Genomic DNA, 14,898 nt, shown 5'->3' on the forward strand with positions numbered 1-14,898 from the left:
ATAAAACTGCATTTGCTCTGATCCCTCAGACAGAGACAAACACCTACAGAATCTCTATCAAGCATTCTTAAAACTGCAATACCTACCTGGTGAAGTGAAGAAACAGATTGATTGAGCCTGAAGGGTACTGAGACGTCACCTACTACAAGACAGGCCAAACAAAGAAAGTAACAGAACGCCACTAGCCGTCTCCTACAGCCCCCAACTAAAACCTCTCCAGCACATCATCAAGGATCTACAACCTATCCTGAAGGACGATCTCTCACTCTCACAGACCTTGGGAGACAGGCCAGTTCTCACCTACAGACAGCCCCACAACCTGAAACAAATACTCACCAGCAACTACACAGCACATAACCCAGGAATCAAACCCTGCTACAAACCCCAGTGCCAACTCTGTCAACATATCTTTTCAAGGGACACCATCATAGGACCTAAGCACATCAGCCACACCATCTGGGGCTCATTCACCTGCACATCTACCAATGTGATATATGCCATCATGTGCCAGCAATGCCCCTCTGACATGTACATTGGCCAAACCAGACAGTCTCTATGCAAAAAGAATAAATGGACACAAATCTGACATCAGGAATCATAACATTCAAAAACCAGTAGGAGAACACTTCAACCTCTCTGGTCACTCAGTAACAGACCTAAAAGTGGCAATTCTTCAACAAAAAAACTTCAAAAACAGACTCCAACGTGAAGCTGCAGAACTGGAATTAATTTGCAAACTGGATACCATCAGATTAGGCCTGAATAAAGACTTGGAGTGGATGGGTCATTACAAAACCTAAACTTATTTTCCCAATTAATAATTTCTCCCTGCTGTTTCTCACACCTTCTTGTCAACTGTCTGCAATGGGCCACTCTCTTACCTCTTCAAAAGTTATTTTTCCTCCCTTGGTATCCTGCTGTTAATTGATTTATCTCGTTAGCCTGACCTCACACTTGGTAAAGCAACCGCCATCCTTTCAAGTATTTATACCTGCTCCTGTATTTTTCATTTCATGCATCCGATGAAGTGGGCTCTAGCCCATGAAAGCTTATGCCCAAATAAATGTGTTAGTCTCTAAGAAGCCACAAGGAGTCCTTGTTGTTTTTCTGATACAGACTAACACAGCTACCACTCTGAAATCTTCTCAGATACAATTTTTCGCTAGTATTTGCCTATTCTTCAAAATCCAAAAGTTTTCAGGAGATGGTTCCTTTTCAATGACGTTTTGATGGAATCCAAGCAGATTTCAAAGACTGACCTGGAGCCAGGACTCCATTTCCCTTCCCAAAAAATTTAGTAATTTTTGGTTTTCATTCCATATTGGAATGAAGCTTATTGTCAAATAACTGAAATCATCTCCCAAATTAACTTTCTCCAGTCAGCTCTATCTAGTATGAAGCTATAATTTAATATTGGTTCTGATTTGGGTCCAGATTCATTGAAAATTATGAGTTGGTTCCATTGCTATTTACTGGATTTTTTCCAATCAATTCCAATATCGGACCCGTGATTTCCGTATTGCCCATTGTAGATGAAAGGGCTGGCGATAAGAATTGCTGAGAGCTGCTGTAAATGACAGGGACTGCACTGGTTAGAGCTGTTAGGGAGCGGCTCCACTGGGAGAGGAGGTTGTGTTGGTGAGAGCTGTTAGCAGCATCACTTGAGGGGTGAGAGGTCTCAAGGAGCTGACTACAATGTCCTGGGGCTCCTGAGGTACCTCAGGTTGGAGATGGCTCTGTAAGTACAAAGGCCCTGAGCTGCCGAGATGTGCCTCAGAGTTTCCCCATATCTTAGAGCTCAGGCAGTGTCCTCCTGGATCCAAGAGTGGGGATTCTCATCAGGTGGGATCTCACCTGTTACATTAGAAACTGCCGGGGAATTTGCAGAAGGATGGACTCTGTGGAGATGGGATTTGCCCTGCTCCTGCACGACATGCTGTGGGATATGTAATGACTAAATGCTCAGATCTACACTTTATCTGGTGTGTAGATCCTGTGTGCTTGTGACAGAGCTGACAGCTCCCCACACTGAGCCACCCAACCTGCTCTCCTCAGCAGAGCACCCTCTAGCACCAGATTAGGATCAGTGACTCTGACGGGACAGTCTTGCTACTGAGACACCTACACATCTAAATAGCACAGCGCCCCCTATCAAAGTGCTGGTACAGGGGTGACAGCACAGATACAGTGGCAGAGCACCCTACTAAATCAATGATAATACCCACTGCAACACCTTGGGGTATTTTTTTCAAGGTACTGACCATGCCAGACGTTGTCTAGCTTGCAATTCTACGTGGAGGTCGGGGGCGCAGTTTCCTGCCCTCTATTTAGGAAAGCCTACAGGGTGGGCATAGGAGCAGGGTGGATGTGCGCGCCAAGCACTCACCCACACAAAGCCGACCTCAGCCCTGGCTGCTGTGATGGTGACTCCATCCACCTGGACAGTCACCGACCCAATGTAGAAGACCTGTGTGTTCCCCCTGTTCTCGATCTTGGCTGTGACATGGAAGGAGGGCAGGACGGAGTCATCTCTGCAGGTCTTGGCCACCGTGTAGTTGCAGGTGCCGTGGAAATCATACGCCCGTCCATCGAAGGTGTGGTAATGCAAGTATCCCCTGGTCCAGCATGTGCCCCAAGAGACTGGCACACACTCTGGCTGCCCATTTATCATCTTGCAAATAGTTCCTTCCCTGCAGCGAACCACACTGCAGGATGGCTTTGGAATATCTAGTGGGGGAAGACAATAGAAAGACAAGAAACACCAGACTAACCAGTTATATATTAGAGCAGAAAGGGGGCTGAGAGTGGTGCGAAAACCAGGATGAAATTTAGTGTCCTTGGAATCCTACTTCTTAATAGGATGTGAAATGTTTGTGAAATGGACCGAATGATCTATCTATCCCCATACATCCTCTCTCTCTTTTTCTCTCTCTCCATTCACTCTACTTATCTATCTATCTACTCCCATGCACCCTTCACAAATCTCTCACAAGTCCCCTGCTGGGGAAATCCCTGCCTGGGTGAGACCTTTCCTGGCGTAGAGCCAGCAAAGTGGTCTCCTGTGTCTTCTTCCCCGCAATGCCCAGCAGAGGTGGTGCAGCCCAGAGGAGCATGTTGTGGACAGCATTGAGCAGGCAAAGGAGAGTGGCTGGGATGCGATGGGCTCTGACAGTGCCCAGCTGACTGATGGCCCCTATGAGGCTATAGCCAATAGGCTCCATTTTGAGCAGCTCCCAGGTTTTAATAAGCTCCCTGACAGCTGCCCACCCTACTCCGCTGCACACGCCAGAAGCAGGACTCAGCAGACACTCTGACCCAACAAGGCTTTTCATCTTCCAAGTTAAAATTCTGTAATATTATGGCTCAGGGTTCATGGCTAAATAAAGGGGAAGAGAAAGTGAAAAGGGTGAGGAGACATAATCACAACCACTTTACTCACTGTTTGTGCAATAACCCCTCAGGCATGTTGCAATCAGTGACTGTCCTTTACCTTGGCTGATGCAGGTTTCTCCTCTGGAGCAGCTGTGGGCTTCGCAGGTCACCCCTCAGGTGGGAACATAGGTGCAGCTTTGCTGGCACTCGTTTATCAGGACCGCCTGACTGGGCTAAGGGGATGTCTGGAAAGGGGAAATAATGCAATGGAACTGGAAACAATTCGTTATAATTTTTCTGGCAGTGCTAAACCCAGAGCTGTGTGGTGAGGTGTGTGAATGTGCATATTGTGTCATAACATTATTTCTCTGTCTAAAGGCTGTCTGATAGCTTTCTTTGATGGGGTAACAAGCCTTGTGGATATCGGGAAAGTGGTAGATGTGGTATATCTTGACTTTAGTTAGGCTTTTGATACTGTCTCACATGACCTTCTCATAGACAAACTAGGGAAATACAACCTAGCTGGATAAGGTGAGTGCATAGCTCATTGGAAAACCATTCCCAGAGTGTAGTTACCCATGGTTCACAGTCTTGTTGGAAGCGATAATGAGTGGGGTCCCGCAGGGATCAGTTCTGGGTCCAGTTCTGTTCAATATTTTCATCAATGATTTAGATAATGGCATAGAGAGTACACTTATAAAGTTTGCAGATTATACCAAGATAGGAGGGATTGGAAGTGCTTCAAAGGACAGGATTATAATTCAAAATGATCTGGACAATCTGGAGAAATGCTCTGAGGTAAACAGGATGGAATTCAGTAAGGACAAATACAAAGTACTTCACTTAGGAAGGAACAATCAGTTGCATACATAGAAAATGGGAAATGACTGCCTCCAAAGGAGTACTGCAAAAGGGATCTGGGGGCCATAGTGGACCACAAGCTAAATATGAGTCAACAGTGTAACCCTGTTGCAAAATAAGCTAACACCATTCTGGAATGCATTAGCAGTGTTGTAAGTAAGACACGGGAAGTAATTCTTCCGCTCTACTCCGCACTGATTAGGCCACAACTGGAGTATTGAGTCCAGTTCTGGGTACCACATTTCAGGAAAGATGTGGACAAATTGGAAACAGTCTAGATAAGAGAAACAAAAATGATTAAAGATCTAGAAAACATGACCTATAAGGGAAGATTGAAAAACTGGGTTTGTTTAGTCCGGAAAAGAGAAGACTGAGAGGGGACATAATAACAGTTTTCAAGTACATAAAAGGTTGTTACAAGGAGGAGGGAGAAAATGTGTTCTTCTTAACCTCTGAGGATAGGACAAGAAGCAATTGGCTAAAATTGCAGCAAGGGATATTAAGAAAAACTTCCTAACTGTCAGGGTGGTTAAGTACTGGAATAAATTGCCTAGGGAGGTTCTGGAATCTCCATCATCAGAGATTTTTAAGAGCAGGTTGGACAAACACCTGTCAGGGATGGTCTAGATAATACTTAGTCCTTCCATGAGTGCAAGGGACTGGACTAGATGACCTCTCATGGTCCCTTCCAGCCCTATTATTCTAATGGGTTAAGTGCTGGTCTGAGGGCCAGGAACAACGCCTAGGTTCTATCCTGCCATCCGCTCCTAGCTCACTATGTGGCCATGAGCAAGTCACTGTCCCATTCTGTGCTTCAGTTTCTCCATAACAAGCAAAGTGTGTTTAATCTTCTTGCCTTTTTTGGAACTTTGGGCACTGAGTACTAGCAGAGCTGGGATGCCAGGTTGGATGGGCCAGTGCTCTGATCCATTATAGCAAACCCTTTCCCTGACTAGTGTAGGATTTAAGATGTGTATAAAGCAAAATTTACATTAGACCCAGACCACTTGAGGTGGTACCTTGTAGTATCTCCCCTTTTTGAAGCATCCACAGCTTTCCTGAGTCACACAGCCCTGGCCATCGAAGAAGAAGCCATTGTGACATGGGCAGCCTTTGGCACAGGTCTCCGGGAAATCCATGATGTTTCCAGCACAGGCGACAGTGCAGAGGTCAGCACAGATCTCATAGTGGCTGTTGGCAGGGCAGACTACAGCTTAAATGGAGAGAGGAATAATTATTGTCTGGACAGATCTCATACCACAGGCTAGAGGGAGAGAGACATAAAGGAGAGGAGAACAGCACAGGAATGAGGGGAAAAGGACACCTGAGGTTGCTGGTTCACACTGAAAGAGTCTATGAAGAATCCCAGAATTCTGGAATTTTGTTCCCATAAATGCTGTCTCCCTCTCCCCTTTTGTCCCGCACCCAGCGCACCTTGGCTACCTGAGCTCCATCAGTATCACAGACTTACGGCAGAAGGAGGTGCTCCTCCAGGGCAGAATGGTGACCTTGGCCTCTTGGCAGGCCGTCACATAGCTGTGGATGCTCTGGCACAGGACCTGGGAGTCCCCCTTTCCTAGGCAAAGATCATACAGGCAGTTGTTGAAATACATGCTGGGGCTGACTGTGCCATGGCAGGCAGTGAAGGGGCTGTCAGGGAATGTGAGCAACCCACAGTAGTGGTGCTGTTTGAAGACGTCCTTCTTCCTCTCCTCACAAACTGGACAGCTGTTCCCAGCACATCTGTCTACACATGATGCTCCTGGGACCTGGACTTCCCAAGCAGAGCCAAATGCTGCCACATCAGAGGCTGTCCTGCCATTGCGGAGCGGGAATTTGCTGCCATCCACTGTAGTTCCCACACAGGCCACATGTGTGGGCCTGGTATCGCTGTGGAACAGTCAGTTTGCACCAGGATGTTAGTACCATGCTGATATGCTTGGAGCCGCCTGTTGGCTGTGATCACCGGGAGGTTGTGGAACACCCCATCCACCTGTCCGAGACAGAGCATTCCCCTGTGAGAAGGGGGAGTGGACACTGGACAGGGGTGGGGACACTCAGAATAATTCCCCACTTCTTTTCCATCTCCCCCTCTCTGCTAAACCCCACTTTTCTCATGAATCCTTCTCCATTGACCAGTTCCCTCCCTCTGCTGTCTGACCAAATCCCTATGTGTCAAGTTCTATTTGTTCCAAGGTAAACTACAGGCTTCTCAGGGGAATTGATCATGGGACAGATTCTTCAACAGAGAGGTCAATTGAGTTCCCATAGAAAGGAATTTCATCCCATGTTTGCAAAATATAAGGTATGTAGAGGGGTTTCCCAAATAATTAATATTAATAAAGATGGGTCTGAATCAAGAAGAGAGGCAGAGAAGATGCATCTGAGCTGCAGGATGCTCAGCTTGCCTAACAGAAGCTCTCACATAACAACACCCACGAGTAATGCTTTCTACCTCCAGTTTAGTGCTGGGGGGATTCTGTGCCACTCACAATGTAGAATTTGTGCAGAAATTAATGTGCACAGAATTTCCTTCCTTCCCCCGAAATGGGCTGCAGAGCTGCTGGCCACCACTAGGGGCCACTGTACCCAGCAGAGCCCTGCTCTCAAACAGAGGACCAGGAGGATGGGGAGGGAGCTGGAGGCTTCCTTGTTCTCAGCATGGCCTTAAGGAAGGAGGTGTGCAGGAAACTCCATACAAGTCCAGAACCCAGCATCAGGCTGTTTCTCCCTCTGGATCCCTGGGCTCTGAGGGGTAGGAGGTGCGGGTGTCTGGGTTGGGGGGGGGCTGTGGCTGGGCTCTGGGGGAGGGGAGGTGGCAGAGAAACAGGATACTGGATTGTCGTAGGGTTTTTTTTAACTATGTATTCCCGGTGGAATTTTTGTGTGTGTCTGTATTGTTACAGACATACTTGCTGACAGGTACTTTGAAATAAATTACCAAAATAATTGAAACTGGCATGATTATATAGTGTTATTTTGACAAATAAATATGTAGAATTTTGCAGGATTATAAAAAATTGTGTTCAGAATTTTTATTTTTTTTGGCACAGAATTTGCCTGCAGTACCAGTTGACTGTGAGATTCCATCCCATCCCGGCAGAGGATGACCAGGCTTCATTTATTTATGCCTTTGTCGCCTCTTGGCTGGACTGGAACAAGTGACATACCTGTGGAAAGAGCCTTCAGCTCTTACGCCAGCTGGTGCAGAATGCTGGAGTTTATCTCCTCAGAAGCACTGTCCACTGTGAACACATCACACCTCTCCTCCGCTCCCTACATTGGCCTCCCACAGAACATCAAATCCCATTCAAGGTCTCGGTTCTTATCTTCAATATACTCAACTGCCTTCCAACAAAGGGAGATACTATGTAATTAATTGGATAAATTTCCATGATGAAGACCCTTGTTCCAAAGCTCCTCAAGAGTTGAGCATAACCTTTGCCAACATCACCATAGCCTGCCTGTGATCGGGTGCTCTCACCACACCAGCCCCAAAAAGGCGAAGGAAGCCGAGTAAGGAACCAATCAGTGTGATAGGCCACACTTGAGGGGATTAGGCTGGAGGAGCAACCTCTGATTGGAGGATGAATTTCTGCTGAATGGGTGTGACCTGGGCTAGTATAAAGCCAGGAAGCTGGCAACAGAAAGGGTGGTAGCGAGAAAGTCTGCAGCCACCGTCTGTGTATTAGAGAGGGAAGGAGGGAACCCAGGGAAGGAGTTGGACCCCGGGAGCCTGGCCCTGAGGGAAGAGCATACCCAGAAGAGAGAAGGATGGAGAAGAAAGCTTGTGGGAGGCAGAGGAGGAAGCAGCCCAGGGAGACAGCAGCAAGGCTGGGGACTAATTAGACTATGGCTGCATGTTGTAGAGTCCCTGAGCCAGAACCCAGAGTAGTGGGCAGGCCCAGGTTCTCCTACCAGCCACTGACAGAGTGGCATTGCCTGGACAGGGGGTTCAGGGAGACCCTGTACCCCAGAAGGGGAAACCACATAGTGAACTGGCCAAAGGATGAGTCACAAAGAGGAAGCTACAGCTCCTGAAGCCAGAGAGGGGCCCAGCGTGAGAGAGAGAGGACAATGGAGGGAGAGACTGCAAGGAGAGGCATTAGACCTGGAAGAGAGCTAATCCCCAGAACAGTCAGAAGGAGGTGCCACCTGCAGTGAGTAGAGCATCGCGACACTGCCACAAGGGCCACTTCCCCAGTGATCATGACATCCATGACAAGGTTAATGCCATCAAGAGAAACTCTCAGCGGCCATAAAGGTTATCAAATTTATTCTTGGTGACAGAGTCATTTATGTTGACGGTTAGCACTTTCAGGGTCCAGTTGGCCTTTTTCTTATACAGATAGTCATTTCCTCTGAGATGCCTTTAATTCAAGGAGATGTGGGTATTTGGTACAAGCCAGGATGGTCAAGTCCCTACCATCATCTAAAATCATACTCAAGTGTTGCTGATCCTTGAAGTAGAGGGTATGTTAATGATTGATAAAAGCTTCAGGATGAAATCTGTGATCAACAGCTTTGCTCCTCTGGCACAACTGGACTTTCACTTTCTACAAATGGGAAATGACTGCCTAGGAAGGAGTACTGTGGGAAGGGATCTGGGGGTGTCAGAGTTCCCTCCCCACTCTGAACTCTAGGGTACAGATGTGGGGACTCGCATGAAAGACCCCCTAAGCTTATTTCTACCAGTTTAGGTTAAAAACTTCCCCAAGGGACAAATTCTTCCTTATCCTTGGACGGTATCGCTGCCACCACCAAGTGAGTTAGACAAAGTTTCAGGAAAAGGACCACTTGGAGTTTCTGTTTCCCCAAAATATCCCCCGAAGCCCCTTCACCCCCTTTCCCAGGGAGGCTGGAGAATAATATACCAACCAAATAGGTAAACAAGGTGAGCACAGACCAGACCCTTGGGTTTTTAGGACACTAAAAACCAATCAGGTTCTTAAAAGCAGAACTTTATTATAAAGAAAAAAAAAGCACCTCTGTAAAATCAGGATGGAAGGTAATTTTACAGGGTGATAAGATTTAAAACACAGAGGATTCCTCTCTAGGCAAAACCTTAAAGTTACAAAAACCAGAAATAAACCTCCCTCTTAGCATAGGGACAATTCACAAGCTAAAACAAAAGATAACCTAATGCATTGCCTTGCTATTACTTACAATTTGTAAGCTTAGATGCTTATTTCAGATATGGCTTTAGGAGCTGTATTTTTCCTGCCCTGGTCCCTCTCTGTCCCGGAGAGAACAACAAAGAAAGCACACAACAAAAACCTTCCCTGACAGATTTGAAAGTATCTTCTCCCCTTATTGGTCCTTTTGGTCAGGTGCCAACCAGGTTATTTGAGCTTCTTAACCCTTTACAGGTAAAGGAGGAATTTTATGCTATCCTTAGCTGTATGTTCATGACAGGGGGCTATGGTGGATCACAAGCTAAATATGAGTCAACAGTGTAACTCTGTTGCAAAAAAAGTGAACATCATTCTGGGGTGTGTTAGCAGGAGTGTTGTAGCAAGACATGAGAAGTACACTTCTACCCCGATATAACGCTGTCCTCGGGAGCCAAAAAATCTTACCGCGTTATATGTGAAACCGCATTATATCGAACTTGCTTTGATCCGCCGGAGCACACAGCCCTGCCCCCCCGGAGCGCTGCTTTACCGTGTTATATCCGAATTTGTGTTATATTGGGTAGCGTTATATCGGGGTATAGGTGTCATTCTTACGCTCTATTCCATGCTGATAAGGCCTCAAGTGGCATATTGTGCCCAGCTCTGGGGGGCCACATTTCAGGAAAGATGTGAATAACTGGAAAAAGCCCAGAGGAGAGCAACAACAATTAATATAGGTCTAGAAAACATGACCTATGAGGAAAGATTGAAAAAAATGGGTTTGTTTAGTCTGGAGAAAAGAAGACTGAGAGGGGACATGATAACAGTTCTCAAGTACATAAAAGGCTGTTACAAGGAGGTGGGTGAAAATTGTTCTCTTTAATCTCTGAGGACAGGACAAGAAGCAATGGGCTTAAATTGCAGCAAGGGAGGTTTAGGTTGGACATTAAGAAAAACTTCCTAACTCTCAGGGTGGGTAAGCACTGTAATAAATTGCCTAGGGAGGTAATGAAATCTCCAACACTGGAGGTTTTTAAGAACAGGTTAGACAAACACTTGTCTGGAATAGTCTAGTTATTACATAGTCCAGCCTGAATGCAGGGGACTAGACCAGATGACCTACTGAGGTCTCTTCCAGTCCAACACTTCTATGATTAAGAGTAAGGCTTATCTATGTAGGAAACAGAGCTTCCCTGGAGGCCAGCCCAAGCCTGGAGAATGAAGACCCACAGGAATTAAGGACCATCATAAACCTTCACAACCTTCTGCTCAAAGTGCATTTCTATGACCTTGTGTGATGGGGTACACTTACCCTGCACTGGACGGGGAAGGGTTAACTCCTCATTATGGGCTAAAGAAACCATGCCCCCACATCCCTACTGGGCATGCTCCTTGTGAAGCACTAATATAAAAGGGAGCAGCTCAGTCTGGGCTCATTGCCGAGGAGGAAGGACACACCTCTCAGGCTCCAGTCTGGGAGCAGCTGGAGCCCCGGACCATGGAAGCCAGAGGTGCCAAGACCCAGACAGATGCCTGGATATCTACGAATGTCCAAGAAGGATCAGAGTCACTGGGAACTGCATGTGCCGAGAAGCCCAGAAACCCGGACAACGACCTGACTACTGCTCCGAGAGACATTGAAGGAAGTGGCCAGGGGGGACTAGCTGTAGTCCCGTGGGAAGTCAGGATGTTTCAGTTGGAGCCCCACTGACTATCCTGGTACCCTCCCCCCAGATGGTTGCCCATTGACTCTGGCAGCTAGGCCTCGCTGCCCCACGGGTAAGAGCAACCCCATTGGCTCTGGCTGCTAGTCCTTACTGCCCTGTGGATAAGGCCAACCCCATCAGCTCTGGCCACAAGACCTTACCATGTTATGGGTAAGGACAACCCTACTGCCCCGCAAGTGAGGGCACCTCTCTGACTCTAGCCATTGGGTGGCACAGCCCTGAGAGGCATGGCAGTCTTATTGACTCTGGCCATTGAAAGAGAGGGCATCCGTATCGACCCTTACCATCAGGTCTTCTACTCCTGAAGACAAGGGCAACCAAATTCACTCTGACCACTAGGCCATACTGTCCCAGAGGCAAAGACAATTATATCAGCACTAGCCATTTGGCCTTTCCCCCATCAGGTAGAGGGCAGGATCTGGAGAAGGACTTACCATGATGAGCCCCTGTATGTTCTGCAGCAGGGTGAGTGTGATCCCATACACCTGAACTGACACCAGCTTGGCCATGGAGATGTTCCCGCTGCCCCAGGATTCTTTCTCTATGCTGATAGTGAATGGTGTAAGGTGGCTGGCATTGGTGCAGGTCTTGGCCAGGATGTAGGTGCAGGTGCCTTGGAAGTCAAAGGAGACCCCATCGAAAGACAGGTAGTGGGGATGGCAAGAGGCAGAACAGGTTGCAGAGCCAAATGGGTGGCATTTATGGACACAAGCTACCATCCTGCATTGAACCGCTCCGGTGGAAGGTCTCTGCAGCCTGGTAGTAAAGTCCTCTGTGTAGGCATCCGCACTGGGAAATGGGGACACAGGCTGTTGGAGAAGTCATTGGGGTGGTGACGCTCAGATGGTTGTTCCAGTCATAGGACACCCTGAGGTTGAAGTCAGTGCAGAGGACAAGGGAGGTGCTGCTCTGATAGAGCCGAAGGGCCCCATTGTTCAGGGAGATGGGTAAGTGGGCCCTGGTGTTATTCACCTTCATGGTGAGAAAGAAAGGGCAAAGGTCAGAATCGATGGCACTAGTCTGTCATTTACATTTCATTCTGACCTCTGCTCAGATTAGCAATGGGCCCCATCCAAAATTTTCAGTGAATCTGGTGCCAAATCGGAGCCAGGAATAGTTTATAGCATCATGTTAGAAAGAACTGGCTGGAGAAAAGTAATTCTTTATGGTGGAGGATCTCAATATTTTGAAAATTGGTTACATCTAATCAATTGCAAAATTTTCTCTGAAGGGAAATGGAGACCCGGCTCTGAGGCAGTCCTCCTGGCAAGATGCCAAAGAGCCAGGTCAGCAAGCTGGGAGAAAACCAGGTGGGTTTTGGAATTTGCATGGTTCCCATCAGAACATCATTGAAATTGGACCATCTCTTCAAAGTCTTTTGATTGTGACAAATTGGCAAATACCAAAGAAAAACGATTTCATTGGGATTTCAAAAGGACTAAGACTAGGAATTGGTGAGGCCAACCATGGGGGAGGGGGACGGCGCTGGTTAGAGCTTTTAGGGAGCCACCCCTGTGGGGGAAGGGTCTACAGTACTGCCAATCTCAAGAGGTCAAACATCATGAGTCAGACCCTAAAACTCATGAGATCGGCCCCAGGAAATGAAAAACTTTTTAAAAAAGGACTGCACTGTGATTTGCAGCCTGTCTTTTGATGTTAGATCTCTCCCTGCCCACTTCAGTGAGTGTCTGTGACAATTCGTGTTGCCCACTCACCTGAATTTATAGGGAAGGGGATTTTGGTCCCTGTTGCAGGAGTTGTCTGTGATGGGTTGGATCACAGAAACCCCCCTGGGAGCTGCCAACTGATGTGCCAAGACTACCTCTGCTCCCGTTTTCCCTGCCAGCTCAGGACTACAGCACCCTGTCTTGCTGAGCCAGACACTCCCGTCAGCTCCAACAAAGACCCAAGGTCTGAATTACTTGCCCCAAAGCTGCAGGTTTACCTGAAAGCAGCTCACAGAAGTGTGCTTGTCTTTAGCACTCAGATGCCCAACTCCCAATGGGGTCTAAACCCAAATAAATCCGTATTACCCTGTATAAAGCTTATACAGGGTAAACTCATAAATTGTTCACCCTCTATAACACTGATAGAGAGATATGCACAGTTGTTTGCTCCCCCAGGTATTAATACATACTCTGAGTTAATTAATAAGTAAAAAGTGATGTTATTAACTACAGAAAGTAGGATTTAAGTGGTTCCAAGTAGTAACAGACAGAACAAAGTAAGTCACCAAGCAAAATAAAGTAAAATGTGCAAACCTATGTCTAATCAAACTGAATACAGATAAGATCCTCCCCAGTTCCAGAATGCTTCCTTTTCCAGACTAATCTCCTTTTAGCCTAGGTCCAGCTATCATTCACAACCCCTGAACACTGTCCTTTGTTCCAGTTTCTTTTCAGTATCAAGCGGGGAGGGGAGGCTCTCTCTCTTGAGCCAGCTGAAGACAAAATGGAGGGGTCTCCCAGGGGTTTAAATAGACTTTGTCTTGTGGGTGGAGACCCCCCTCCTCACTCCTATGCAAAGTCCAGCTCCAAGGGAGTTCTGGAGTCACTTGGGCAAGTCACTTGTCCATGCATGACTCTCAGTCTTTGCAGACAGAAGCCATTGTGCACATGGTATCTTGTATGTCTCCAGGAAGACTTCTTAAGTGGATTGGAAGATCATTCCAAGATGCATTGTTCCCCAAGTGCTTCCTGATCAGGTACTTAACCTTGCAAATTCCTTCCTAAAGAAGCTGACCAAATGCCTCACAAAGCTTACTTAGAAATCAAGCAAGTATACAGCCAATATTCTTAACCTCAAGTACAAAATGATATATGTGTACAACTAGGATGACTAGATATAGTAGACCATAACTTTTACAGAGATATGTTACATGGCACAGACAGCACAAAACATATTCCAACTATGTCATATTCCCATAAAGTATTATGGGGTACAGCATCACACTGTCACCCCCACATTTGCCTGTCCCCTGTGCAGTAATTAATCCTGTCCCCCATAGCCCCTTCTGTTCTGTCTGCGCCCATTCCCCACCCCATCAGTTCAGCCACCTCAGTAACCCCCCCATTGCCTACCCTCCATCGATACAGCCCCCCTGCCCCACCCCAACCCACATCCCCATCAGTCCAACACCCCCAGCCCACACCCCCATCAATCAATCCCCCCTCAATTCAGTCCCAGCCCCTGCCCCCACCCCATCAGTTCAGGCCCAGCCTCGGCCCCCACCCCAGCAATCCCAGACTCCCACCTGCTCAACTCAGCCCCCCACAGCCTCTCCTCTGCACCTCCTGGGATTCTTCAACCCCCCCCTCCAGTCCCAGAGAGGCCTGCAATGAATTGGGGGCATCTGCTGGGGCTCCTCACCCCCATTTGCCCCTTCCCAGGGTGGGTGCTGGGGGGGGAGGGAGGAGCATAGGAGCTGTCCCGTCCCATTGCTCATGGGACAGGGGAAGGGAGGGAGCAGAACCACCCTGGGCAGCTGGGCTCTTTGCTCCCCCAAATCAGAGCGGTGAGCGGAGAGGAGCGACTTTGCTGGCTCCCAGCGGGGCTGGACTTCGCCAGGGGACTGGAGCGTCTCGCGCCATCACCAGACGAGCCCCAACCCCCGGCCAAACCCCGGCACTTGTGAAAAAAACACAAGACTGGCAATGCTGGGCCTGTGTCAGCTAGAGCCATTAGGGAGCGGCTCCTGAGGGGGAGGGGGCTGCGTCAGTTGGAGCTGTTAGAGAGCAGCTCCTGTGTGGGAGGGGGCTGCATCAGTTAGAGTCATCGGGGTGCAGCTCCTGTGGGGGAGGGGGCCGCGTCAGTTGGAGCCATTA

General features: G+C 47.9%; 1 protein-coding gene across 1 annotated transcript; it reads right to left on the reverse strand.

Annotated features, from left to right (window-relative positions):
* Positions 1–5,904: 5,904 nt before the first annotated feature.
* Positions 5,905–14,441, reverse strand: LOC123351769 (IgGFc-binding protein-like). Its single transcript, XM_044991382.1, has 3 exons — positions 14,328–14,441; positions 11,509–12,046; positions 5,905–6,226 (listed from the first exon to the last, which is right to left on the reverse strand). Exons 2-3 carry the CDS (start codon positions 11,791–11,793, stop codon positions 5,981–5,983), a joined length of 531 nt encoding a protein of 176 aa, XP_044847317.1. The 5' UTR covers positions 11,794–12,046; positions 14,328–14,441; the 3' UTR covers positions 5,905–5,980.
* Between the last annotated feature and the right edge of the window lie 457 nt (positions 14,442–14,898).

Source organism: Mauremys mutica, chromosome 17 (genome assembly GCF_020497125.1).
Source record: "Mauremys mutica isolate MM-2020 ecotype Southern chromosome 17, ASM2049712v1, whole genome shotgun sequence".
NCBI lineage: Eukaryota > Metazoa > Chordata > Testudines > Geoemydidae > Mauremys > Mauremys mutica.

Coding starts and splice junctions, on each gene's coding strand:
- LOC123351769 (XM_044991382.1), bottom strand. CDS start 11,793: ATGGTAGCTTGTGTCCATAAATGCCACCCATTTGGCTCTGCAACCTGT. Junction 6,227..11,508: donor ACATACAGGGGCTCATCATG/GTAAGTCCTTCT, acceptor TGTCTCGGACAG/GTGGATGGGGTGTTCCACAA.